The sequence below is a fragment of the Artibeus jamaicensis genome, unplaced genomic scaffold, assembly GCF_021234435.1.
Source record: "Artibeus jamaicensis isolate MK-2021 breed Jamaican fruit bat unplaced genomic scaffold, CSHL_Jam_final contig_1015, whole genome shotgun sequence".
Taxonomy (NCBI): Eukaryota; Metazoa; Chordata; class Mammalia; order Chiroptera; family Phyllostomidae; genus Artibeus; species Artibeus jamaicensis.
Window position 1 is genome coordinate 1716205 of NW_026521194.1, and position 26339 is coordinate 1742543.

General features: G+C 40.4%; 1 protein-coding gene across 1 annotated transcript in view; it reads left to right on the forward strand.

The window, feature by feature from the left end:
• The first annotated feature begins 3004 nt into the window (after positions 1-3004).
• SPHKAP (SPHK1 interactor, AKAP domain containing) overlaps positions 3005-26339 on the forward strand; it is a 122590-nt gene continuing 99255 nt past the window's right edge. The window contains exons 1-2 of the mRNA XM_053662340.1: positions 3005-3020; positions 19864-19942. Coding sequence (XP_053518315.1) covers positions 19866-19942 — 77 coding nt within the window. The 5' untranslated portion in view covers positions 3005-3020; positions 19864-19865. The remainder of the gene's footprint in view (positions 3021-19863; positions 19943-26339) is intronic.

Here is a 26339-nt window from a genome sequence, read left to right on the forward strand (position 1 = left end):
CTCAGCAATCAGGAAATTTTTTAGGACTTTGAATGCACAAAGGTAATTTGCCTTATCTCTTAACAATCAACCATGACAGCCTTCCAAGACTGGGGCACAGATGGCCTGTCTCATTCCCAACTCCCTAAGAATTTGTTGTACCCTCTCTATAGATTTCCAGGATCTCACATGACCAGGGAAGTCCCTTTACTGAGCCAAGCCTCCCTTGAGGATAAAAGAACCCAATCTATAAGGGAGTTAGTTCATCGTCCCACCCAAGTGCTATGCAGGTGCTGCTGGAAAACAGGGTGTTGCTCATTTTGTCTGCCTCCTCCCTGGTCAGAGAAGTGCCATTATCCCCCACCACATGTCCCACCACACCTCCCCCCATCCCATACATGCACTAATCCTGCCTCAAGACTATGCCTGACCTTTGGCTTGAACTTGGCAGATATATCCATAAGCACAACAGGAATATATTCTCTCATCATGAACATTTCCTAAATTGGGGGCTGCCTCACTGGCTGAGATAATAGTTGCTGTGCTTTTGCTTTTCTTTGTTTTAGGGATTTTTATCTCTTTTGCTGTCAATCACACGACTTCCTCCTCTGCACTGTCATCAATTTCCCAGGGATTCCACCTCTTAGTGTCCCAACAGGCTTTGTCTCAAGCACTCAGATCTTAATCTGCTGCAACCTACACCCATGTAGCTTTCCAAAATGGCATTCTAAGGTCACCAACTAATCATCCTGCTCTCCCACCTTGTCTGCTCGCTCTAAATTTAGTAGAGTCCTTCTAACCTCAGCTCTTCTTCCGACTTTCTAACTCAACCTTAAGCCTCTAACTGGGTGACCCATAGAACTGGCCACAGTCGAGGCTAGCTCACTGTGCACCAGCCATTCTTTCCCCTTCTTTGCCACAGCATGCTCTGCACAGTTCCTCAAACAAGCAAATTAGACCAGTTGATGTTTTCAGGGAATGAATGCCCTTACTCACTCAGTAGGCCACAGCATCTACATAAAGACCACTCATCTCTACATAGAGGAGGGTAGATGACCAGCTCTGGATCTCCCACCAGATGCCTTTTCACAAGGCGCATTTTCTCAGTCTCCTGGCTGGCTTGCCAATTGTTGGCTGGAACACTTGGGAGCTTCCTGGTGAAACCTGAAACCACCCCCCATACACAGAAGGCACTGAAAGCCTGAAGAAAGAGAAAGACCACTCCAGATCTGTAGGTGGTAGGCTTAATGAGCAAGAGAACTTACATACAAATCTTGTCTTGAGTGACCACAAGAGGAGTAGATATTCACACCTGCCCACCACAATCTTAACATTTTACCTAGAGGCTTTAATGGAGTTCAGTCACATGTTCAATCCAGATGGTCTGAACGATGGCTTCCTATCTCAAGTCTGTGTCCTTGGAGCCTGCAGCATGGAGAAGGTGAGCAGAATACACATCCAAGGACAAGAGAGCGGGTGAGAAGCCTCCAATTGTCCCAAGGTGATTTTTACGTTTTACACTCCCACCAGCAAGAGATGAATGACAAGAAACTCACTCTCTGCATCCACACCAGCTCTTATTCTTCTCACTACTCTTTATCTTACTCATTTTGTCAGGTGTATTGTGAAATGTCGGTGTGGTTTCCAGTTGCATTTTTCTAGTAGACAAGTTGCACTTCTGTAAATCTTCTGGAGTGAAGTTTCAGTTTGCCCATGTTTTTAGTTAAATTATTTCTTTGCCCATGTTTTAGTTAAATTGTTTTTGCTGTTGTTGTTGTTTTTTACAGTTGAGTTTAGAGAGGTTTTAAAAATATATTCTAAATGCCAGGTTTTTGTTGGATATCTGACTGGCAAATATTTGCTTCCAGTGCATAGCTTGTCTTTGAGTTCTCTTAACGGGGTCTCTCTCATAGCAAAAGTTTTAATTCAAAAAATTCAACACAGTTCAGTTTATCCAATTTTTATTTTATAGATTGTGGTTTTGTTGCCAAGTCCAAGAAGTTTGCCTGGCCTCAGATCCCAAAGATTTGCTTCTAAGTTTTGCAGTTTTATATTTGCCATTTCAGTGTGAGACTCATGCAAGTTTCTTTTAAAAAAAACATTTCTTAATTAAAACATTGTTTTTAAGGGTCCAAGTCGACAGCACACTCAACAGTCATTGCTACTATCAACGTCTTTCTTCCTAAAATAACTGTCATTTTTGTTCAGGGAGATACTAAGGCAGGCACCCTGGAGATTTCTGTGACAGCCCTTCTTCCTGGGGCTGGGTGCTGGTTTCTAAAGAATGACCCTTGTCATTGGCTTGGAGGTTTCTGTCTGCACAGGGGCTTTTATAATAAGTGAAGGGTGAGTCCATCACAATTAAGTAGAATGAGTTAAGCGAAGAATTGTGAGAATCAAATGGGTAAAGTCTAAGTAAAGGGAAGTAGTTGGGGGATCAAAGAGTATTGTCACCCAGTAGAAGACAAACAAAAATCAAATCTGGAAGAGGCGGCCACAGTAATGGGAGACCTGTGGGAACAGGCACATTGCCAAGAGAAGAGGTGAGTCTCAGAAAGGAGGTGAACAACTTGAAGGCTCAGGCTGCTGCACCCCAGAGATAAAGGGAAGGGGGGGAGCTCAGGCAGGCAAGGCGGGGAGAGAGAAATTTTGTTGGAGTCGCTTCTGTGGGGCACCGGGAGTGACAGAAGAAGGTCTGAAGGAGCTAGTGGCAACTGAGAGGGGGCTGCCCTGGAGGAAGGCAGAGCAGGCAGAAGGGTCGGCGCTTTGGTCGAGGCTTCGTGTCAGATGATAAGGGGCGACGGTAAGGGACCTTCCAGTGGTAGCAGCGCGCAGTGCGCAACACTCCCCACCAGGGAGGAGCGTGTCTGACAGCCCAGCCGCTGTCCCAGCCTGCGCGCCTCTGTCCTCGCGCGTGTCCGTCCCTGATTCTAGGAGCCCGGTCCTCGCAGCAGACTTCCAGCCCTCTGCCCTCACTTTGCACCTTTCTGCTCTGCACACCCACCGACAATGGATGGCAATTCCCTGCTCTCGGTACCGAGGTAAGCCCCGCTTCCCTCCTTGCCCAACCCAGTGCCCCCAAAACTCCGTTTTTCACACCCAGCGGCTCAGGAACTTGCCCTGGGACTGCGCGGTGCCTCCGAGGAGCAGACAGAGGACTCTGCACTTGCCGTGAAGGCGTCCCCGGCTGGACACGGAGCGCTTGGGAGGTTGTGATCCCTGGTGGAGCCGGAGCGCGGGGCTGGGTGCGGCCTGCCGGGGGAGCGGGGATGGGGGACAGCCCGCCAGCTTCCAGGGCCGGGATCGGGGCTCTGTTCTGCCTCTGGACGCAGGAGACGGAGTGTCTGCAGACACAGCCTAGAGAGGTTTCGCGCCGTAGAGAGGGTGAAAATGGGAGGGAACAGGACTAGGGCAAACTACCCCGCTTCTCCTCCGTCTTGACCAGGGTGAGTGTCAGAGGTTGCTGGGCAGGGAGAGGGTGAGGATGTGAGGAGCGGAGTGGGGAGGAGAGATTGCCCCTAACGCCCGATACAGAGTCGGGTCGGAAAAGACCTCGCCCCGCCCCAGTTCCACCTGCCTCTGCCGCGCCCTCACTCCCTGCCAGACCGCGAGTCCTCCGGAACATCCCCCGCCACCGCGTTCCCTGACTCCATCCAGCCCTGGGGTCCCCACGCTGGGCGTGTCAAGGATGCCCCCTTAGACCCCGCCACGTGGGAGTAACGCGTTTCCCCTGGTTTGCGTCTGACTCTCCCGTCTCCTTCTCTCTCTTTGCCCCTCTTCTGCGTTCCTTCTGACACAGTCTTTGCGAATTTGAGAAACTGAGATTTTTCTATTTTCACCTGCATAAACCTCAGGGGTACACTGAGGTTGCAGCCCTGGTGGTGTTCTGCCTGCTGGGCAGGTGGCTTTTGCGCTGTTTCTCCTCGGAGCTGAGCGTCTACACCGAGAGCAGGCGTGCGGTTGCTGGCAGGGTGGTGGAGGCCCTGTGACCCCCGCAGTCCCACCTCTCCAAGGCAAGGGGCTTAAGGTTCATCGTCTGGTCATCCTTTACTCCCCGCTTTCCCCAAGCAAATATCTAGGCAGCTCCCAGCCGAGAGCATCAGGCACTGGAATGAACATTTTAAACTCTCATTCTTGGAGAGCAGCACACCCCAGCATCCGCAAGCGAAGGCACACATGTAGCTGATACTATGCTGCGAGGAGCCGCTGCGGGGGTGCAAGGGGAATGGGGTGGCAGAGAAGGACAGGAGACTGCTTTTCAAACCCGTTGGAGGCTGCCATCTAGGGACTCGCAGTGCTCATACTCCGTAACGAAACAGCCTTCCCAACTGCACAGGTCCTTACTTCCTCCTTAAGCTTCGTTTGCTGTCTGGGTAGCAAAGGGCCCCTGAGTGCTGTGGTTTCTGGGCTGCACCTGGAGCAGCTCTCCGTTGAAAAACCTCTAATCCTGGGGCCAGTCAAGGTCACGCAATCACTGAGTCTTTCCATTCTGTCCTAGTGTATGAAAGGGACAGTAAAAACCACAGCAAGACTCTTTTAAACTTAAAGAGTATGTATATTGCCACCGATGTTTAGGTGACTGTGTGTGTCACTTTGAAAGTCAAGGAAACCGGGGGCTCCTTTCTACGCCATGTATCCTACTGCCTAATGTCATTAGAATTGAAACGTTGAATGGTGTGGTTCCAGCATCCAGTAGAGACACTTCTGATAAATTGATTGTTTTAAATCTAGTCTTGCAGATCAATAGTACCGTGCCTGATTTAGGATTAATTTCCTTTTTGAAAGCTTAGAGAGCTTTTAAAATGCTAGAAATACATTGTGCCAATGATTTCTCAATATTATTTCTATCGTGGCCTTGTAAAATGACTCTTTAAAGAGCAAGCCAAATGATATTGCTCTATAGTTTTGTAGTAGCCTATTAAAATGGTAATATAGATTTAAAATCAGCTGGAGCCAATTAAACTTCTTGAGTATTACTGTTTATTCACCAAGGCACATTATATGTTTCCACAAATTAGTGTAGTGATTCAGCTATGTTATTAGCATCCTTATTCATATAGAAAATTCAGTTAACTCCACTAGATGAGTTAATCTGATCCTCTATTTCTTTGAATACAAAAACCAGCTTCCTTTCTATAATATGTAATTGGAAGTGATGGATATTGATCTGTAAAAAGTGATCTACAATTTTTTAAATGTTGTGTAGAAATATTATATTAGTTATTCCACTTGTCCACACAACTTTGAAATTTTAGTAACTGATGACTGACTATACAAGTTTTTGAAGAAAATGGCCACAATCAGAAAAAATCAAGTTGTTATCAACTGGGATTTATGTTGTCTAAATATGACCTATTTAAAGCAAGTTCAGACATTCTGTTTAACAGTTGGACCCCCCCCAAAAAAACCAAAAAAACAAAATGATTTAATAATATGTCAAGTTAATTACAGATTATATATTTTTCTTCTTGCTTTTAGATCTTCTTAAATTTTTCAATGAATCAAGAATATGAAGGACTGAAAATATAGTTTTAAATCTTCAGTCATTTGTCAGAGTGAATTTTATTTTTTCAGTGACTAAAAATTTAAACAAGCTCAATTATGCAAAGATTAATCTCAAAATTGTATGTGATTTATATACATTAGAAACTTTAAAGCATGGATTTAAAAAAAATAATTGTTTGTGGGTCTTTGAGTTACTATACTATATTACCTTACCTCTGTGAGAGCTCCAATTAGTTTTTCCTTTGAATATTTTCATTTTTAAGTGCACAATAAGCTTTGTGGTTAACACTCCAGATTTCTTAAAGTAGCTGCTTATGAAAGCTTGACGGTGTCTCCAATAAAGAGGCTGAGCCGGGGAGAGATGAAGTGTCCCTGGGTAAGTTGCATTATAGACCCAGCACTCAAATGTTCTCTGAGCAGTTAGGCAGTTCAAAGGAAAAAACAAGAGGGGTATTTTTTCATTTAGATCTCAAAGTCTAAAGAAGTTTACTTGATTTGCTGCAGTTACAACTAGGAACTATGAAAATAAACAGGAACCCATGAACCCTCGTTCAGTGTGCTATTGTTCTAGCCCTTGGTAGCACCATGCCATCTACCCTCACGGGAGAAAGTTGGTCTCATTCATGTTGGTAACTAGTGTATGTATGAGAAATCTGCCATTTTATCAAGGGTCATCCCATATATTAAATCATTCGATTATCGCATCTTTGTGGTGATGATGATTAATTATAATGGCTATAATCATCTCCACTTCCTAGCTAAAAAAAAAAAATTCAAGCCAAAGGAAATGAAATGAAGAAAATAATTAGATTTTAAAATCTCTACAGTGGTACGTAGCAGAGCTAGATCATCCACAAAGTTCTTCTGGCTTCAGGTTGAGTTTTCTTTCTTGTAATGAATGAAAAAACCTATGTTATTTCAAATGAGGGAAAAGAAATTCTGGTGCACAGTTTGCAAACCCTGACTTAATCAGAATGCCTGGGGACAGCCTAAATGCAAGATCGTTTTTTTTAAAGCTAACAAGTGGTGAAATACCGCGTTTTTGTTTTTGGGTTTTTTTTTTCAAACAAATAATTTGTTGCCTGAACCATTTCTAAGCTTGAATTTGAAATTTAAAAAAGATGACTTCTCTTATTTCCTAAATCATTTGCATCTTTATACTGTACTATTTTGTTCTTTTTGTTTCATTCGGCATACTGGATTTTATTTCATTAATAAGGTTTTTGTATGGAATTTTGAATTAGAAAATTATCAGAGATGAGATTTAGAGAAAATACTGTATTTATTTATTTAGATTTCCTGACAGTTAATTTTACTCAAATCTTAGTTTACCTAGTAACATGTCACTAAGCCCACCAGAATCTCAAGGTTTCATCTTTAAAAGTGTTAATTCTATGGAAAACCAACTTGATTTGGTTTAATGGAGCAAACAACATAATTCTGTAAACTAGACTAAGGTCTTCCAACTGAATTTTATCAAAAAGTTATCTCTCTTCAAATTCATAGAAAAAGAAAAATTCAAGAACACATTTACATTGCCGTGACCTGTTTATCAAAAACTCTCAGAAAAAGATTACTCTGGCATTCCTAACGAACTGAGGATCAGAGGCAGATATTGGGCCCTGTCTGAAGTGTAAACTTAGGGTCATCCTCTATTCTGCAAAGCATGGTCTGCCCAAGACCAGGACTGACGTGGCCACACCCCCCATTCTGTAAGTCTCAGTGAAACACTGCCCAACAGGTGCTATTTCCCATTGAAAAGAAAACCGGGCATTAGTAAATCCCAGTGCCTAGGACGTTGAGATAACACATTACTGCAGGCTAATGGGTAGCTGGATAAGAGATGGAAACTCTGAAGGCAATGCTCATAGAAATAACACCTTCCTATCTTGAAAGTCTTGAAGCCCACCCTTGATGCTGTGCTTCACCTACTGATACTTTTAGGGACCCTTGATCTCCATCCACATGGTTCCTTTAGTAAAATATGTGTCTGATACCAAGTAATCAATTTGTAAATTAAGTATTAAAAGTCAATTCATTCATCCTGAAGAAGCCACTTTGGACTATTCATTTTAATGGAGTTAGAGCTACAAAGGCTTGTAGGGAGGGGAAGAAGATAGAGTGAGGTATTTGCTGTTGGAAGACCTGATGTTTAACCCTGTTCTGAAATTAATGTCTGTGACTGCCTGGGCAGGTGGTCTGACCTGTGTTCCTCTGTCTCCTCCTGGATATAGTGATATATACATTGCATATACTGATCTTCTAGGTCCCTTTACCTCCAACCTTCTATAATGCCACAGCCTTTATTGTAGCATTGATTCTCAGCTGGGCACAAAGAGATGACCGTCTCATTCTCTTGAAAGAGACAGGTGAAATCAGGGCACTTACTCAAGGCACCTACCACTGAAAAAAAAAAGCCCAACTTAGAAAAGGTTCGATTCATTGTTAATGTCCCCGCATAGGTAGAGCACATGCTTACAGGAGGTGTAATAAAGTCTCACTCTTTTGTAAAGAATACAACACAGTGATAAAGTCCTGGTTTGACCACTTAGTGGTTAAACAATCGTGTGTTTTACAAAGTGTTCTCCCTAATATTTCAAGTATCCACCTGACACCATACATAGTTATTATAATATTATTGACTATATTCCCTATGCTGTACTTTAAATCCCATGACTACTTTGCAACTATCAATCTATACTTTATTTTTTAAAAATTTACTGAGCTAATTGGGGTGACATTGGTTAATAAAATTATATAGGTTTCAAGTGTACAGTTCTATAATACACCATCTGTATATTGTATTGTATATCCACCACCCCAAGTAAAGTCTCCTTCCATCACCACTTATCTCCTCTTTACCCTTTTCTACCCACCCCCACTTCTCTTTTCCTCTGATAATCACCTTACTGTTGTCTATGAGGGGTTTTTTTTCTTTGCATAATCATGTCGCTTTTTCCACCCGGACCCTAATTCCCTCCCCTCTGCTGCCTTTTTTCTTAAATAGAGGGGAAGAGTAACAAGATTATTTGTTCCTCCACTGCAATATGTAACTCATCCAGTGTAGCTGAGCTGAAACAACCACCTAGTTCCTGGATCTTATTCAAGCACAAGGCTAGATCAGAGTAGACCTAGAGACCACACAGACTTTACTTCTGGGGACATCTGTTTGTTGCAATGGTCACTGGAGCTTGTTAACTCGTATTTTCAGTTGTGCTCCTAAACATAGGTGGGATTGCACTTGCTAGTCTCTGTGGTGGAAGGTATGGCCATGGGACTTGCTTGAGCCAAGGCAGAGTGTGCAGAAGGAACACGTGTCTGTTCCAAGGGGAAATTTAAAAGAGGTTATATGTGATTTGCTTCATTTCTACTGCTTTCTGCCATGGCAAATAACACAGATTTCACCTAGTGGCTGCTTCAACAGCATGAGTTTCAGCATGTGCAGATCTTGAAGCAGAGCCTTCAGCCAATCCATGATGGACATGTGGTGTGAGCAAGAAATAGACCTCTGTGTTTTAATCCTCTGGGATGTTGGGGTTACGCAATACTGTAGCATAAACTAGCTCATTGTGCCTGACCTGCCTGTTGACTTTGGAGTTGAAATGGTAGGTGATCTGAGGAGCTGTTGACTGGTTTTGGGAGGGTTTCCAAGGGACCTCACAGAATTCCCTTATTGCTCTCGACTTCCAAAGCTCCTCACCAGTAGTGGTATATTCCTGGATGTAATGAGATGATGGTGGAGTTGGAGAGGAGGAGGAATGGCCCTCACTCTGATCAGTGGTCGAATGGGTCAGGAAGCAGGCCCTGTGGACCACCTCCAGCTAAGAACAATAAACACTGCAGCCTATAGGGCTCTCTTCCAAGGCACGTGGAGTAGGAACTCTGAATCACACTCATCCTGACATCAGTTCACACATTTCCCATTCCACAGCCTCATATAACTGCTGCTATTTGGGGACATAATGGTGAAACATACACACATTTAACTCAGGCAAATTCAGTACTGCATGTTCATTTGCTCTTTTGTTTCTCTCTCATTATTAAAAAATATAATATGATTATATTTAATTTGTATATTCTGTTACATATTGTACAATTTCTATATAGTACAAACATGCAAATAACTTTAGAAGAAAATTTTTACAAAGTCCAAAGTGCTATAATTTATAAGCCTCCTAAGGGATTTTTATTTTGACTTCACACCATTTTCAAAATAGGCAAAGACAGTAGACCCAAAGAATGGCCATCATAAACAAATCAACAAACAACAAGTGCTGGTGAGGTTATGGAGAAAAGGGAACCCTAGTACATGGTTTGTAGGAATGCAGACAGATGCAACCACAGTGGAAAACAATATGGAATTTCTTCAAAACACTAAGAATGGAACTGCCTTTTGACCCAGCAATTTCACTGCAGGGATTATTCCCTAAGAACCCTGAAACGCCAGTTCAAAAGAACCTATGCACCCCAATGTTCACAGCAGCATTACTTACAATAGCCAAGTGCTGGTAACAGCCTAAGTGCTCATCAGTAAATGAATGGATCAAAAAACTGTAGTACATTTGCATGATGGACTACTATGCAGCAGAAAGAAAGAAGGAGCTCCTACCCTTTGGGACAGTGTGGGTGGAACTGGAGAGCATTATGCTAAGTGAAATAAGCCAGGCGGTAAAAGACAAATACCATATGATCTCACCTATAAGTGTAACCTAATTAACAAAACAAGCTTCAAGCAAAATATAACCAGAGACAATGAAATAAAGAACAAACTGACAGTAACTAGAGGGGAGGGGAGAGGGATAACAGGAGGAAGAAGGTGAAGGGTCATCAAGGAACATGTACAAAGGACCCATGGACAAAGCCAAAGGGCGGAAGGATGGAGGGTTGGATGTGGGGCTAGGTGGGGAGGGGGAAGTGGTGGCAGGAAAATGGAGACAACTGTACTTGAACAATAAAATTTTTTAATTAAAAAAGAATGCTAAATTTAAGAAGACCCACATTAAATGTCTCTAATACTGCACAGTGATTGAGAAAACACTGGTTTGGGTGTCATGCCAACACGAGAAGGGGAAGATTGAAGAGAAAGTCATCGGGCAACAAATATTGAGCAGACACTCTCTCCTGACACTTGCAAGATTCTGGGATAGACTAAGACAGGATTCCTGACTTCCTTGCACACCTCCTTGGGGCCAGATGGAATTTTGGAAGGAAAGAGACTGGCTAGGAAGTGGGTATTCAGCACACACCAACTTCAGTTTCTTTTTTTCATTTCCCAAGTGACCAGTTGAGGGAGAGACTGAGACCTCACCAGATCCATCTTATCTGATTCCCTGCAGCATTTAACATAAATGATAGATGGTCCCTAACTCCTTAAAACAACTTCTCCCCCAAAAGAATCTTACCTATAAAACATGCCTTTTGAAATATCAAGTGCTTTTCTCTCTGTGTTGGAGAAATGGGAACCCAATGAATGTGGGGTGTTGGAACTACAAAAGACTTCAGGAAAAGTCACCTTGGCCCAATCCCCCCCTTGTATTAAGATAAAGAAACTGAAGTCAAGAAAATTTAAATGAAGTGCTCAGTCTTACATTTATTTAGAGATCGATCCAAGAATAAAACCCTGAGTTCCTGATTCCTCTACTTACCACGGCATTGGATTTGTTTAAAAGAGTAATACTAATGAACTCTGAGACACAGTTAGAAGCTCTTGGAGTTCTCTGGTACAGCAGGACATGACTGTCACCCATCTCTTCTTTATATTCATTCACCTTCCTTATTTTCCTTAAGAAATACACTGTCTGTATAACTGTTCGTGCCTCCATTTCATGTCAGCTTCAGAAACCCCAGAAACAAATTTAAACTTCAATCGTAGCAACTCTGTGAGAGCTCATCACCTGAACACCTGTGTTGTTTTCAACCAGGATACTGACTTCTTGTTATAGTTTCTATGTTCCTTAGAACTGAGTTTTAACTGTATTTTACCATTTTATTTTATAAATATTTTCACTGTCACAGACTCCTAGTGGAACAAGGTGGAATATCCATCATTAAGTCAATCATGCAATTATTCAATTATTTTCTTTATGAATAACACGAAATAATTTTTAGCACATTAGAGGAATTAAAATAATCTCTGGCAAATTAGAACTCATATAAAATAATGGCCCATTCATATTTAATCAGATTTTTTTAAATGATAGATTAATTATATCTGGAAAGTTATAAGCAGTTCCTTTGAAACAAGTCATATATTATTATCATTAAAATAAAACCGACTGCTTTATTATTAGCACCAAGCTCTAACCAGCTGAGCTAACCAGCCAGTGGTGAAACTGCTTTAGAATAAGCACGTAATAAAATATAGCACTAAAGTTTTACAGGGTGTGTTTCCAATTATTTATTAAACATTATGTTACACACATATTTTAAATATGTATGTGCATATGTAGTGATAGCAATTTGGATCAAGACTTTTGATGCCTGAAGGTGCCCTTTTTAGTCTGTACATTTTATATTTTAGTGTACTTTGCTCAGGTATCACAATGCACTAAATAGCCCTGGCTGGTGTAGCTCAGTGGACTCAGCATGGGCCTGTGAACTAAAGGATAGCAGTTCGATTCCCAGTCAGGGCATATGCCTGGGTTGCAGGCCAGTTTCCAGCAGGGGACACACGAGGGGCAACCATACATTGATATTTCTCTCCCTCTCTCCTTCCCTTCCCCTCTAAAGATAAATAAATAAATTTTAAAAAATGCACTATGAGTAAGCCAGGCTGTGAAAGACAAATACCATATGATCTCACCTTTAACAGGAAGCTAAACAACAAAACAAACAAGCATGCAAAATAAAAACAAAGACACTGAAATAGAGAACAGGGGGACAGTGACCAGAGGGGAGAGGGGAGAGGGGAGGGAATTTCAGGGGAAAAAGGGGAAGGATTTACAGAAACTAGTATAAAGGACACATGGACAACAACTAAGGGGGGTGGAAATGGGAGGGAGGTGGGGGATGGGGGGTGGGCTGGGATGGGAATAAAAGACAGAATACTGTAGTTGAAAAATAATTAAATTAAAAAATCTAAAATTTAAAAAAAAGAAATATTTATTGGACCAAAAATTAGAATTGAGAAATTATATCAATTCAATTTTTGATTAATTAGGCCAGAGCTGCTGTTTTTCTAAAATAAATTTTAGCTCAAGGCAAAAAAAAAAAATTTTAAATGCACTAAATAAAATAAGAGAAATTTTAAAATCTTAAAGTTTGATTCCAAAGATACAAGGGGAATTTTTAATTTTCTCTTTTAATTCTTCGAAATTAAGTTAAACAACACAATTGTGTTTGTTCTAAAAAATATGTAATTTTGATCATAATAATAGTATAATAAGAATAGCAACTTTTGATAGATTGTGCCTATAAATAGACCTATCCATTCACTTACAGTCTGAGTAGCCAGTTTAAATTAAAGAATTTACCTGGGTGATTCAAACCAAAAATAAGGTTCAGATAAAAAATAAAGGGCCAAGTGAAGTCATTTTTTTCTATATAAAATCTTGGCCCTATGTAATGTACTCATTGCTGACTCATGCACTCAGTATAACCTGAAGATTTTTAATTTTCACTTTTTCCTGAATAAATCAACTGCTTCAAAATAGCAATTAAAAAGGTGCATACGCTTCATTTGTGTAATTTTCCGCGCGTCAGGAATCTGAGCTGGCATTCTGTTAGTGTTGTTCTTCCTCGCTCACAATGGTAGAACAATGTGGTGACTGCGTGGCAATCATGTCTTTTAGAAAGTGAGCTGCAGTTTATTGCATGAATCACTCACCATAAAGGCAGTGTCCAGAGAAAAAAATCCAATATCCAGAGAACATGTTGTTTGGAGAAACTGTCATTGCCACCTTAATCATACTCAGCCATTAGACATTCTTCATGTAGGAGAAAGAATATGAAAAAAGTGTTAATAATGACATTTTTCTCAGGGGTTCTACTGGGTCTTAGACCTTGTCCCAAAGACGGAGAAGAGCATACATAAAGAAGGAAGCAGAAAAGGTGAAGATTTAGTCCAAGGTTTAACTCTGAAGTTTATATAGGACCAATATGGATATTTGGGAGTGGGAGAAAATGTGGAGGAGGGTTTGCCTTCTTACATAAAAGGAAAGTGTGAAGTCTTGGATGCCACCTTCATCATGTGAGAATAATTGGAAGCTGGAAAGGGGTGCAGAAATTCACTACAAAGAAGATTAAATGTAATTAAGTAGTAATAAAAAATGGTTGATATGTCTGGGACTTTATTCCTAAAAATAGTAAAACATAACATTTATTTTATCAGTATTTAAAAAATAAAAAGTAAATATGAATTAGATAAGAAACAAATAATGAATTAAGTGTTGATTGCACAATTGTAACTATTCCTTCAAAATTGTATGTTAACATGACACTTTCCCACAAGATCATGAACACTGTCAGTTCTGTAAATATATTCAATAGCTTCACTAATTTTGCTGATTCTTCCTTGAACCCTTTGGTTTTCAAATACTCTTCTGTGAAGAACCTGTCAGGTCATCATCCTTGTCCATTTTCTCTTCTTCCAACATGACTGATCTTGTTCTGCTGGACTTCCCTATAACAACAGTTTGACAGGTGATAAAGACTTCTCTAGCATCATTTTCTTGTTCTTTCTGAATTCCTGCATCATCTGCTAGAACCGTCATTTTCACTGATTAGCACTTTATTTAAATAAGAGGACAGGTGTTGAGTAGTGGACCGAGATAAACACTCAGTTTATAAACACCTCAGTTTAGGTGGGGAGGGATCTTCACTGGAGACCAATTGCTCCTGATCAGTCCATTGGCTTTCTTACCCAGTCTTGAAACTGCAGGGGCAGGCTAATGAATAACAAAGACACATGATCGTTGTAGGGACAGTTTCCAGTGATTTTAAGTTTACCAGATTTTCTCCAGGGAATGACACTGCTGAAAATTTTTCCATTTGCACAAACATTATCTGTAGATGGGCAAATTATCTAATGAAGCAATGCAGGTGCAATTGAATTCTGCCCAAACGCAAGCTTCTGGGAAATTCTCCTCCATGGTTAAGATTACAGATGTCTTTCTATCTCCAAAATACCTCCCAATTATCTGTTTAATTTTTAATGCACAGGTGTTAATTTGAATTGAATGTATGAAAAACACCAATGCTGTTCCAGAAAGATTGGAGACCCTCCATAAATGGCAACCCTTTCTCTCTCCTTTTTATAAGATCACACTCACTCAAAATCTAAAAGGCAGCAAGGAAATCAATTGGATTAAAATTGTGTCGGGGGTCATCTGACAGTGTCTGAAGTGACCAGGGCATTGGTGAAATAGAGCCAGTCTAAAGTCTATAGTAACCGAATCACTGATACCCATAATGGGTCCACCCGTATGCCTCTGGGGTGGGAAAAAAAAAAAGGCTGCCATGGACCATTTACGAGGAGCTAGGACCAAATATAAGATAAATATAAGCCTGTGAAAAATAAAATTTATTTTCACTTATTTATTCGCTACTGCTATTGACTCCTTAATGTACACTAGCTAACATTAGCTGGGCATGCAATAATGAACAGAAATAAAGTCAATCCCATTGTCATGAAACTTCAATACCGGTGGGACAGAAAGACACTACTCAGATAACATCAGTGGCTATAGAGCAAAGTGGCATGTGTGCTCCATGGGAAAAGAACATGGTCTTGGAGAACAAGTAAAGAGAAACAAGACTCAAGTGGGAGAGGTAAGAAGGGCCTCGTGGGAAGAAGTGCTTCTGCAGGGCAGAGGGCAGTTGGGAAGGTGCTGGGAGAGGAAGTGCTGGAGCGTTTAGACTGTTCTGGGTGTGTGCCTGGGGGCAGGAAATGAGGAAGAGCAGAGTGACATAGGACACCTGAAAGTTAGATGGGAGACAGAATATGTTAAGCTTTGGGGTCAACTGCATCTTCATCCTAAAAACTGTGGGATGTCATTGTTTTTCAAGCTGGGGATGATGGGAAATGCTAGTTGACATAATGCATATGAAGGAAATAGCCAGGGCCTGGCGTATTTGAAATGTTCCATAAATAGGAACTGTTATTGTTGCTCATTAATTATAATTTTAATATCACAATACTTGAAGACAGAGGTAGATAGAACAATGGAGAGCTAAGATCACAAGGTCACCAGAAGAGGTTTATTCAACAAGAGGACACTTTAAAAGTATTTCTTGAGCTTCAAACTACATAAAGGCCTCATGAAACAGACTCCCAGCAGGTTGGCTAGATGTTATGCAGATAGGGAGGGGACCCCAGAGGATCCCAAAGGGCTCCTTTGTGGTATTTGGGGAGACATTACTCTGTTCTCATCTCCACATAGAAGGAAGGGGTCATACCGCCCATACTTGACTCCATTTTCTAATCCTCCTGAATTTTTATTCTTCTGACATTTTCTTACCTCTGGGGTGGGCCCATGATCACTCTGAAAACTTGGCAATAGAATTCAGTCTCTTGGCTTTTGGCCTTTCATACTCCCTACAACACACCTTAAGCTTGCTTTTGGTTCTTCCCACTCCTATTTTACCCCCACCCCCCAGACTGGAACTGGGGGGTGATTGGCCTCTTAGTCCTATTATAAGGGGTAAAATAATGCAAACTATGCCGAAAAAGAAAGACATAAAGTACAATCACAATTATCTTGCATATTTTATTTTCACAGAGCTTTATCAGGTGTGAACAAGAGAAAAGTAGGTGACGAATGCAGTTCAGTGGACAATTTGGACAACGAATAGGAAATTGTTCAAATGGGTGATCAACACGGAACATGGGCACTGATTAAATTCACTAGAGAATTGCTGGGTTCTCCCTGTGGCCTCACTTTTAGTGCAGTCACAGAAGAAATGAACCTGTGAGTGTGGTATCCGATCTGCTGCATAATTCCTGACCTTTTGCAAGAGTATCATTCATAATTAGCTTCACTAAACCGAGCGTGCCGTTGTGCCCCTGACATTTCCACATCAGTCTTGTCCATTTTGAAACTGGCTAATAACGATGGCTCAGTAAGAAGCAACACTATTTAAAACTCAGTTTCTGTTTTCTCTTGGTAACTTTCCTTTCCTTTTAAGAGTCTTGGTTATGCAATGTAGACAAAACAACTACTGCTCTTGTGTGGCCACCTAAGTAGCCTGTGAAAATATTTCATCTTAACAGTTTACTTCCAAGGCTCTCCAACGAAAGCTTCCCTAACAATTGGGAAAGAGTCCAAATCACCCAAATTCCAGTGGTCTCTGTAGCCCAACCCTGCCTTGGGTAAATATACTCCTTCCTCACTTTCTTCAGCTGCCTTCTCCCCAAAATAGTACCTCCATTACCCTCATATTAATCAGCCAAAGTAATGGAAGCACCTGCAATAAGGCAAATAAACTCAGAATTGCCCTGTAAGCAATTCGTATGAAAAACAAATAGAGAAGGAGAAAGGAGAAAAACAAGAGAAAAAGAGAATCCGTTGTTAATTATCCAGCTGTTTCATTCTGTTCTCATGGAGTTCTGCTCTCTTTGAGACTCCACTGGAGATCCCTGAAGCATTCACATATATATGCAATCTTTCAGATCATTTGGAAATTTCCTCGCCATGATGTTCAATACACAACTCTTTGAGAACATTTCATTCAGTTTGGGTGCTCTGCAGACAGTCCATTGTAATAAAAACTGTCCCCCAAGTTATAGAATTGGAAGGCTTGAGTTTAAGATCATATTCTTTGATGTACTATGTGACTTTGGCAAATTATTTAGCTATTTGTATACCTGATCCTCATTATTTGCAGAAAAAAAACTGGGCAACCTATGTGGAAATTTTTACTTTACCAGAGTAATGCTCAAATGTTATTTTTCTTAATCTCTTACATGTTTTACTTTATGCATGTTGCTATTTTAGTCTCTTCCAAAACACCATGAACTCTATGAAGGTGTAGATTACCTGCTTTTCTCACTGCAGTATCTTGAGCACTTCACACAATACTGGTGCTCAGTAGCTATTTTATTGAAAGAATGAAAAAAGAAATGTACACACAGATTCATTCCTACCTAGTGTATGATTGCTTAGAAAGGATTATGTCCTCTCTGCTTTTTCTGCTTACAAAGTGGCTGACAAAATTGCTAACACACCAGTAGAAAGAAACCCCATTTCGACTGAGCATTTCAGGAGAAAAGAAACACCAGTGTTTATAGATCTTGCCTTCAAAACTGAGCAGCTCAGAGGTAAATCTGAATTAGTGACCAGAAGGTCTGGCTTATATAAATATGATGATCTATTGATGTTAGCCCTGGCACATATAATTTTAATTGGAGAGATAAGTGTCATGTTCCCTACAGTGGAGAATTGGGACATTGCAGGAATCATCCAGTACGCTCAGGACTATGGGCATAAATAAAGCCTTTTGGGGATTTCTCTCTGTAGTCCTCTCACAATCAGGAGGTACAATAGTCATATTCAAGATGCACAGGTCAGCTTCTTTGGAAAATCGTAATGTAGACACTTGGAAGTTTGTATAAAAGATAGTAATCATCTCAAAGTAGGTCTTGAGGAGGGTAAAGAGTCTTGTTCTCTTAATTGGCATATTGTAACTTCAATCTGTCACAAGGGAAGACATTGCTAACTGTGAGGATCTTCTATATAGGACACCTTCAGTCCCACACTGCCCATAAACAGGCTATTAAACGAACTCCTGCTGAGTTCCCACCCTGCGCTGTGGTTAACGGCTCCCAAACCTCGGGCCTCTGCTTCCCTCTCTTTGTCTGTTCAACATCGATGTTCTATTGCTTGTTTGCAACTATAATTTGTAGTAAATATTAAATTTACAGGATTTCTCTCAGAAATGTTTGCAGCACTGTTGAACGCGTCAGAGATAAGAGGATAACTGTTTGAGGCACTCGGCACCCTGGAAGTCCCTTTACATAATCTCTCTTGATGGGTTTGCTCATTGTCAGCTCTCAATTCGCTTTTCTCAGCGGCCTCTAAAGAGGCAACGGGTGTAACCCTGCTGTGCCAACGGCTATCTTGTCCTAACAATGATGACGCACACCCATCGGCTCAGTTCTGTGCTCTGCTTCCCCTAGAAAGGAGGAAATGTGATTTCCAAGAACAAGTCAAGGTCATTTGAATCTTGGCTGTTTGGGAATCTATGGTTATAAAATCATATAATACACACACACACAATATTTATTCACATTTATTTTAGGGTATTTTTAGTGAACAATTTTTTTGCTTGTTATAATTCATACATGGCATAATACTTGCATTGGCATTAATAATAATTGCATATAATTTGTGTCCTGTTCACTTTTATCTTATCATCTACCTTCAGAAAGCAAAGACTCTTTACTCTCAAATTTTACCTCAGAAAGAGTTCCTGCTGAATGAGTAAGAAGTGGATTCACTGTTCACCTTCCAACAGAAATCCTGGGCCTGGTTTGAGGCCTTGGTTTCATCTTCTAGAATTAAACAGATTGAAACCCCAATAATTGAAATTAATTTGGATGATAAATACAGTTGAATATTTTGATAATCCCTCATAGTACCTTGGAAAGGAACTTTTGGTTAAGAATATAACATGCACACATGAAGAAATCCTACTATATCTACTATAGAGTGAGTATTGTATAGAAACTGAACTATGCATCATTCAAAGAAACTGGAATAAATGTCCTTAAAAATCTGTTGTCCTGATATACTCCTAATATTATTTTTTAAGACTTTATTTATTTATTTTTAGAGAGAGGGAAAGGGAAGGAGAAAGAGAGGGAGAGAAAGAGCAATGTTTGGTTGCCCCTTGCACGCCTCCACCCAGGGACCTGGCCCGCAACCCAGGCATGTGCCCTGACTGGGAATTGAACCAGCAACCCTTTGGTTCATAGCTGGCACTTACTGACCATGCCAGCCAGGGCATAATATAAATTTTAATATTAAAAATATTAAACTCAAGAAGCACAAAATGTACTCTTTACCTGTTGGTACATGTAAACTAGATTGGAAGACTCTAAAATTCTTACCTGCAAGATGAAAATGACCTTTTTATGCTTCAAAGATGTGAAGCTCAATCTAAGACAAAAATCCAGCATATTACCCATGAGAGATGCTATGTGAAAACACACATGTAATCTTTGAACCTTTCTGATCACTTTTTAGTTGTTACAGCCTCATCCTCTACCTTCTCCTTATTGTTCTTTTTAAAGACAGCCTGCTGTGAATACGTCTTTTTCTTTGCATGATACTAAAACTTCTGCTTCTTTTTCCCCCACCCTTCTCCTCTCCTCTCCTGCATCCTCTCCACATCTGCTGGTGTTGACAACTCCTCTATTGTGGCTGTGGCCCTCTCCATCAGCCATGTGGGTAATTGAACCAGACTCACCTACCTGCCACTCTGCCGCCTTGCCTGCCAGGAACCACTCCCAGGAATCCAGGTTCGTTGTGGGGTGTGGAGTCCAGGGAGTTAATACAGACAGGTCGTGACCAGGGCTGCCTTTTTTATTCCAGCATCCTGTGAGCCCCCTGGGTACCCAACTCTCAGATTTTGACCCTGATTTTGGAGGCTTCCTGGTTTACAGAATCACTTCCACCCAAATGCAAACTGTGCTGTGCACCTTACCTATTTCTATAGTCAAATGTCACCCTTTCTGTGTCCCATCCCTTCAGGGTCCTGCTACCCTCCTCTGGTTTAAATGACTCTACACCACTAATAGGGAATTCGGTATCAAGACTCGACAGAAAATTTTAGTTAGGCAAGGAGGAAAGACACATAACAAATAACAAACACAGTAAATAGGTTTGTTCTTTACCTCCTATAGAATATTAGGAAATTATAATACTGATGGTAAGAAAAATAGAGCAAGGTAGGAGAGATTGGGAAGCCAAGGATAGGGAGGCCTGGGTGGCAACTCCACAGGGTGGTCACGAGAAGCCCTGTTGAGAAGAGGCATTTGAGAAAATTCTAGCAGGGGTGGTAAAGTAAAGTAAGCAGGTATTCAACCTGAGAGCATTCCAAGCAGAGCAGACAGCTAGGGAAAGTGCTAAGACAGCAGTGTGCCTGCCCCGTTTTGGGAGAAGCAAGGAGGCCAGTGTGGCCGGAGTGGAGGGAGGCAGTGTGGGGGACACAAGCTCCAGAGGTGACTCGGAGTCCAAGCACATAAGGCTTTGTAGCCCATGGTGACAAACTGTCCAGTTTTCCTTCGGATGGAATTGCAGTGCTACTGTGAGGTTTTAAGCACAGAAATGACCTGATCAATCTTACATTTTAAAGGGATGACATCTCTGTCCATTGTTACGTCACTTTGTATTCGACCTTAATCACTTAGCATAAAAGCATTTTCCTGTGTAAATTTTCAGGGGCATGAACAGCAGCTTAATGCCTTCATTCTAACTCCATCGAATGTAACTGTTAGTGAATATATTCTTTCTTTTTTTTCCTATTGATAATATTGAAGTGAGTATCTCAGTACATGTCTTTGTTTTGGTGTCTGCCCTCTAGAGTAGACTCCTACCAAGGCATTACTAGGTAACAGACGTGCACGAATAAGCAGGTTCAGATAGTTTTTCCTAAAAGTCATATAAATTTCTACTCACAGAAGCAACATGTAAAATGTCACATATTATTTTGATAATAGAACCATTTCCTAATTTAAGAGACCAACAAAATACATTCACTCATTTATCAATGAAGAATTCTTTTTAAAAAAAAATATTTTATTTATTCATTTTTAGAGAAACTGGAAGGGAGGGAGAAACATCAGTGTGTGGTTGCCTCTCAGTATCCCCACACTGGGAACCTGGCCTGCAACCCGGGCACGTGCCCACGCCAGGAATGGAGCCAGCAACCCTTTGGTTCGCAGGACCACACTCAAACCATAGAGCTACACCAGCCGAGGCCCAACAAAGAATTCTTAATATCTTCACTCTACACAACAAACTCTCAACATCTCAGAAGGACACATATCCATATTCTCCAAACACTTATTTCTTATCTTTCCTTCTACTCCCCTTTGCTTCATTATACCATTTCATATAACTGACTTTCAGTGTAAATGACCACCATGCCTAAGTCAAGCCAGAATCCCATTCTTTTTCTCCCTTCCCGTAGCATTTCTTTAATTCAGTTACATGATGTGATATTTGGGGTAATTGAATTGGCCTCCACAGAAGCCAAACTCTCTGTATCCCCGGAAGGAAAGGTTTACCAAGCCAATAAATTAAAGGGGCATACAGAAACACAGAGGAAAACATGCATAACATACCTTAGAAAAAGGTATATTATACCTTGTGTATTATACCTTGTGTATACCTCAGTCTTGTGTTTTTATTAAAGTTTTCCAAGTAAGTACTGTTTCAGCAATACAACTCCTTCCCTCCTGAAGCACCATCACTTCAGACTTTCACACACATCAGACTGGTCTTCTGTGTGCTTCAGGGCTTTGCTTCAATTATCGGGGTGTCATCCCATGGCAAGAGGTGTGAAACCGTGTGACTGAACAGGCCACACCTTCACACAGTCTTAGATGGAATGAATTCTGTGTTCTCCCAGATTTAAAAATGCCTTGGTTATTCTTTGTTTTATAAATTTATGAAAATATCCAAGTCAACATAAGTATGGAAATTTTTACTGTATTTACTTTAGAAACCCAGGTCTGAGAACAGAGAAGAGATATGTCACTATAACGAGCATTTATTCAAAAGGTTTGCATTATTATGTTAAAGTTAATATCAAAATATGCTGAAAGCCTAACAAGAACATTCTCAAGAGTAAACAAATATATAAGGTTTAACATGGTATCATTTCTTAACTTAATATTGAGCGTTTTTCCTAAGCCAGCACTATGCTGCTGCCTTGCAAGCGCAACCTCATTTAACCACCAGAAGGATTCCATGATGAAGCTACTAGTATAATCTGCATTTTATGGATGAGGAAACTAAGAATTAGAGAAGTTTAAGTAATGTGGTCAACTTTACCCAGCTAGTAAGTGGTAAAGTGGGAACCTGAACCTGGGTTTTTCAAATGCCAAAGCACTGGGGTCTGTCTGCATTTGGACTTGCTTGGATGCCATGGTCATAGAAGAAAAGGACTAGAGGAAACATTAGTGGTCCGAGTGGAAAATAACAGCATGGCATTGAGAGACACAGGTCAAATCTCAGACATGTTACCTACTGGTGCTATAACCTTGGATTGTACATTAAGCTCTGACCCTTGATTTCTCATCTATAAAAAAGGGTGTAGTGAATTGACTGTATAAAATATTGTATAGAGTGCTAGACACCTGCTATGCATTAAATGGTGTTCACATTTGTTAAAAATAATATAAAGCAGATTGTATAAGAGAGGAAAGAACTTGCCAAAGTGTTTTGGTGAAAGATCAAGAATAGTTGGAAGCTCAGGTAGTTACTGTAACGTATTCTGAACTAAAGTCTAGATCCACCAGAATGTAGGGATATAATGAGTTTTTCTCCATCCAATCTACACCTAAAACTTAAAAAAAAAAACAAGTAATGCACCTTAAGGACAAATTATTCAACACTAAGCATCTAATAATCTTCTTGTGTAATACATATTTATGCAACACTAAATTAGCAACACTAATGTATACATTTTCCCTTACATTTAAGTAATATCTTTACACCTACACCATTTGTGAGACATAAGTCTTAAATATTTAATATAAGTCTTAAATATTTCCCCATAGCCTTCGTTAAGAGGAAGAAAAGCTAAGCTATCATGTTCTCTTATTTGACCCTCTATTCTGAACAAGGTGTTTTAGTTTCAAAATAATTTGGGGGGCTCTTGGTGAAGACTGAGTTGTGAAACAACTTCAAAGGTCCAAAGACAATGAGCACTATCGGGGGGTTTAAGGCATGAGAGTTTTATTTGCCATCACCTCTTTATTCAGAGATGTATAGATTTGCAAAGCACAGCATCTGTTACACAGAAGGTGTTTGATAAAATATATTATATATATATATATATATAATATATATATATATATATAATACAATTACTGTTACAGAACAGACCCGTTCTGTTCTGGGTCTGTTCTGTAACAGACCCAGGGGTGGGGGTGAACAATATACTATTACCAAAAGGCCCCCACTTTTTCACTGGGGGTTCCCCCCCTGTACTAGGTTCACTTTGCCCACCTCCAGAGGAAAGACATCTCTCAATGCTAGAGATTGGTGAAAAAGAAAGGAATTATTTATTTAAAGGTTACACAGACTTAGAGTAATGACTTAATGTCTTCATTAAAATACTAAAGTCCTTTACAATACTCACAAACACACACAGTCCTTCCTTCTCCCCTTTGCCCAGTCAGGGGTACCATATCTCAGGAAAAGAAGTAGAAGTCCATGGTTCAGGCAGCCCCTCTATTCCAGCACCATCCGCCGTGTTGCTGCCACGATCTCCACATGGTCCCAATCTCTTCCAAATCTGTGTGGTACCAACCTACTCTGCCAAAGCCATGTGGTCCTCTCTGACTTAATATGGCTGTTGCGCCTGGGTTTTAATCCCCACCCCCACCCCTGCCATTCTTCCTTTGCAGCCCCATTTCTGACTCCTCCCACAATCAGTTACACCTGCCAGCATGCTTGTATTCTTCCAGCTCTACTAGGCTGCCATAGTAAGTCTGGGCCGGCATGGTCCCATAGTGTGGAGCCAATCATCTCCAAGCTCTCACACAGGCGCTGTAACCAGGGAGAGTTGCTTCTGAGTCACATCCTGGGTTGAAGTCACTCCAATCCCCTTGGCTCACAGAATGGCCACAGCTATTTAACATATCTATGAAACCAGTTAAAAGTTATAGATATGTTAAATGACCATGCCAGGGGTTAGCTGCAAAGCTGTTGCTATGCAAAACAGGACTCAATGGCCCTGCTCCATGTGTCCCATTCCCCAACTCAGACTGGTGGGGTGAGGACATCATATTTTTTTTACCTGATATTTCCTGAACACTCTGAGTTCTGGACTCCATTACAAATCCCTATTTGGGCCCCTCCCACCTTGGCTGCACCCTGTTACATTATCACTAACACTGTAAAAAGGTGACTTCTCGATTGTTTTTTCTATTCTAATCTACTTATTTTACATACTATCTCCTTATGAAGTGGTTTATTTTCACTGGACATGTCTGAGAGATTTGGTAGTTGCTTTAATGAGAAAGTCGCTACTGAACAGTATTCAATATAATTTTTCAGCTTAAAAGATTTAAGTACATCTAGTACTGAAAATAGGGAAATTACCCATCATTGGTGTTTACTAATTATGTCCCAAATGAAATAACAATTCTATAATCATGTCAATTTTTTTAACAATAAAGATTGAATTAAAGTAAAGTTAAGTTGAGGCCATTCTTTTTGGTAAGAATGAGCTAGGTTATGATTAGTAATGAATGACCTCTTTCTACTCTGACAATTCATTTAAGAACACCTCATAAAAAGTACATAAACTTAGATCTTCAACAACATTTTCACTGATCTGAGGACAAAACTGATAGTGAAATTTATCAATAATCTTATCTTAAAAAGAAATGTATTTCAGTTTTAGATAACACATTTAGTTTTTATTACATTGTTACAGTGTTCTTTCTTTGAAGAATTATGGTGGGAACAGAAGTAGCAAGGGATTTCTTTAAAGGTCCTTATCTGGGAAAATGAATGGTTGGCCACTTTATAATGTTATTATGGTTATTCTTGTTATTTTACTGGTATAGGATGTTAAAAGGTCTGAAAATTGCCATTCTACAATTATTCAGCTACCTTCAAATAGTGAAACAATGCACATGACAATGGTATGTAAATATTCTCAAGGTCTGAATAGTTGTTTCTTGTGAAAAGTTTACTAAAATCCAATAGAATTAATGAGGACTTTATAGGCCTTCCAGCCATTGATGATCTGGTAACATATTGAATTTGCACAGATGACATAATGAAAAAATCATGATCTGATGTTTTCAAGCTAGAAAAGAAAAATATGAGTATAGAAGTAAAAAAAGAAAAAAAGAATACAGAAACACTTCTGTTATAGTAACTTCTTACTTTCTTCTACCTAGAAGACAAAACTAGAAAAGGAACCAAAGAGTACACAGTGTAAAAGAAAACTTTTGCACCAGGCACTTGTTAGAAATGCAAGACAGTTTTTGAGCTACTGCAGTGAAGGAGAGAGATGTCAGTGTATGTAGAACTGAGCTCTCCTCCAAATACAACAGGGAGCAATGGGGCCTTGTAACCAATGCACAGAGGGAAGGGGTTAGTGGGTGGAAATTTCTTAGAGGAAATAGCAAGGATACAGCAGTTCCTGCTAAAATGGCCTAACAGGGTTCTTGCAAAGGCTGACCCAGAACTTAAGATAGCATGGTTAAGGGATGAAGAAGTTGATCAGATATCAAGGGTGGGTGAATCTCTCTAAACTAATTTAGCAGATGGAAATCTAGTTAAAAAGAAGGCTCAGAGTAGCCTAACTAAAAGTTGGTCAAGGACAGAATCATTGTCAGTAGGTTGGTCAGAATGTGAATGTAAAAGAAACTAATACCTCCTGGGATTTTTTTAAATAAATATTTTTTGAAAGACTGACCCAAGCCCATGAGATTTATTTATGTGACAATTTAGTCTTTTTGACTGAGGGTAAAATGAGAACATTCACCCCCCCTTAGTTCTCGTCCCTGTGTCCTTCCTATTTGTTCCTCCAAAGCCCTCCCCCTTTTTCCCTTTAACTTCCCTTCCTTCTCCCCTCTGGTCACTATCCCCTTGTTCTCTATTTCAGTGTCTTTGTTTTTTGGTTTAGCTTCCTGTTAAAGGTGAGATCATATGGTATTTGTCTTTCAG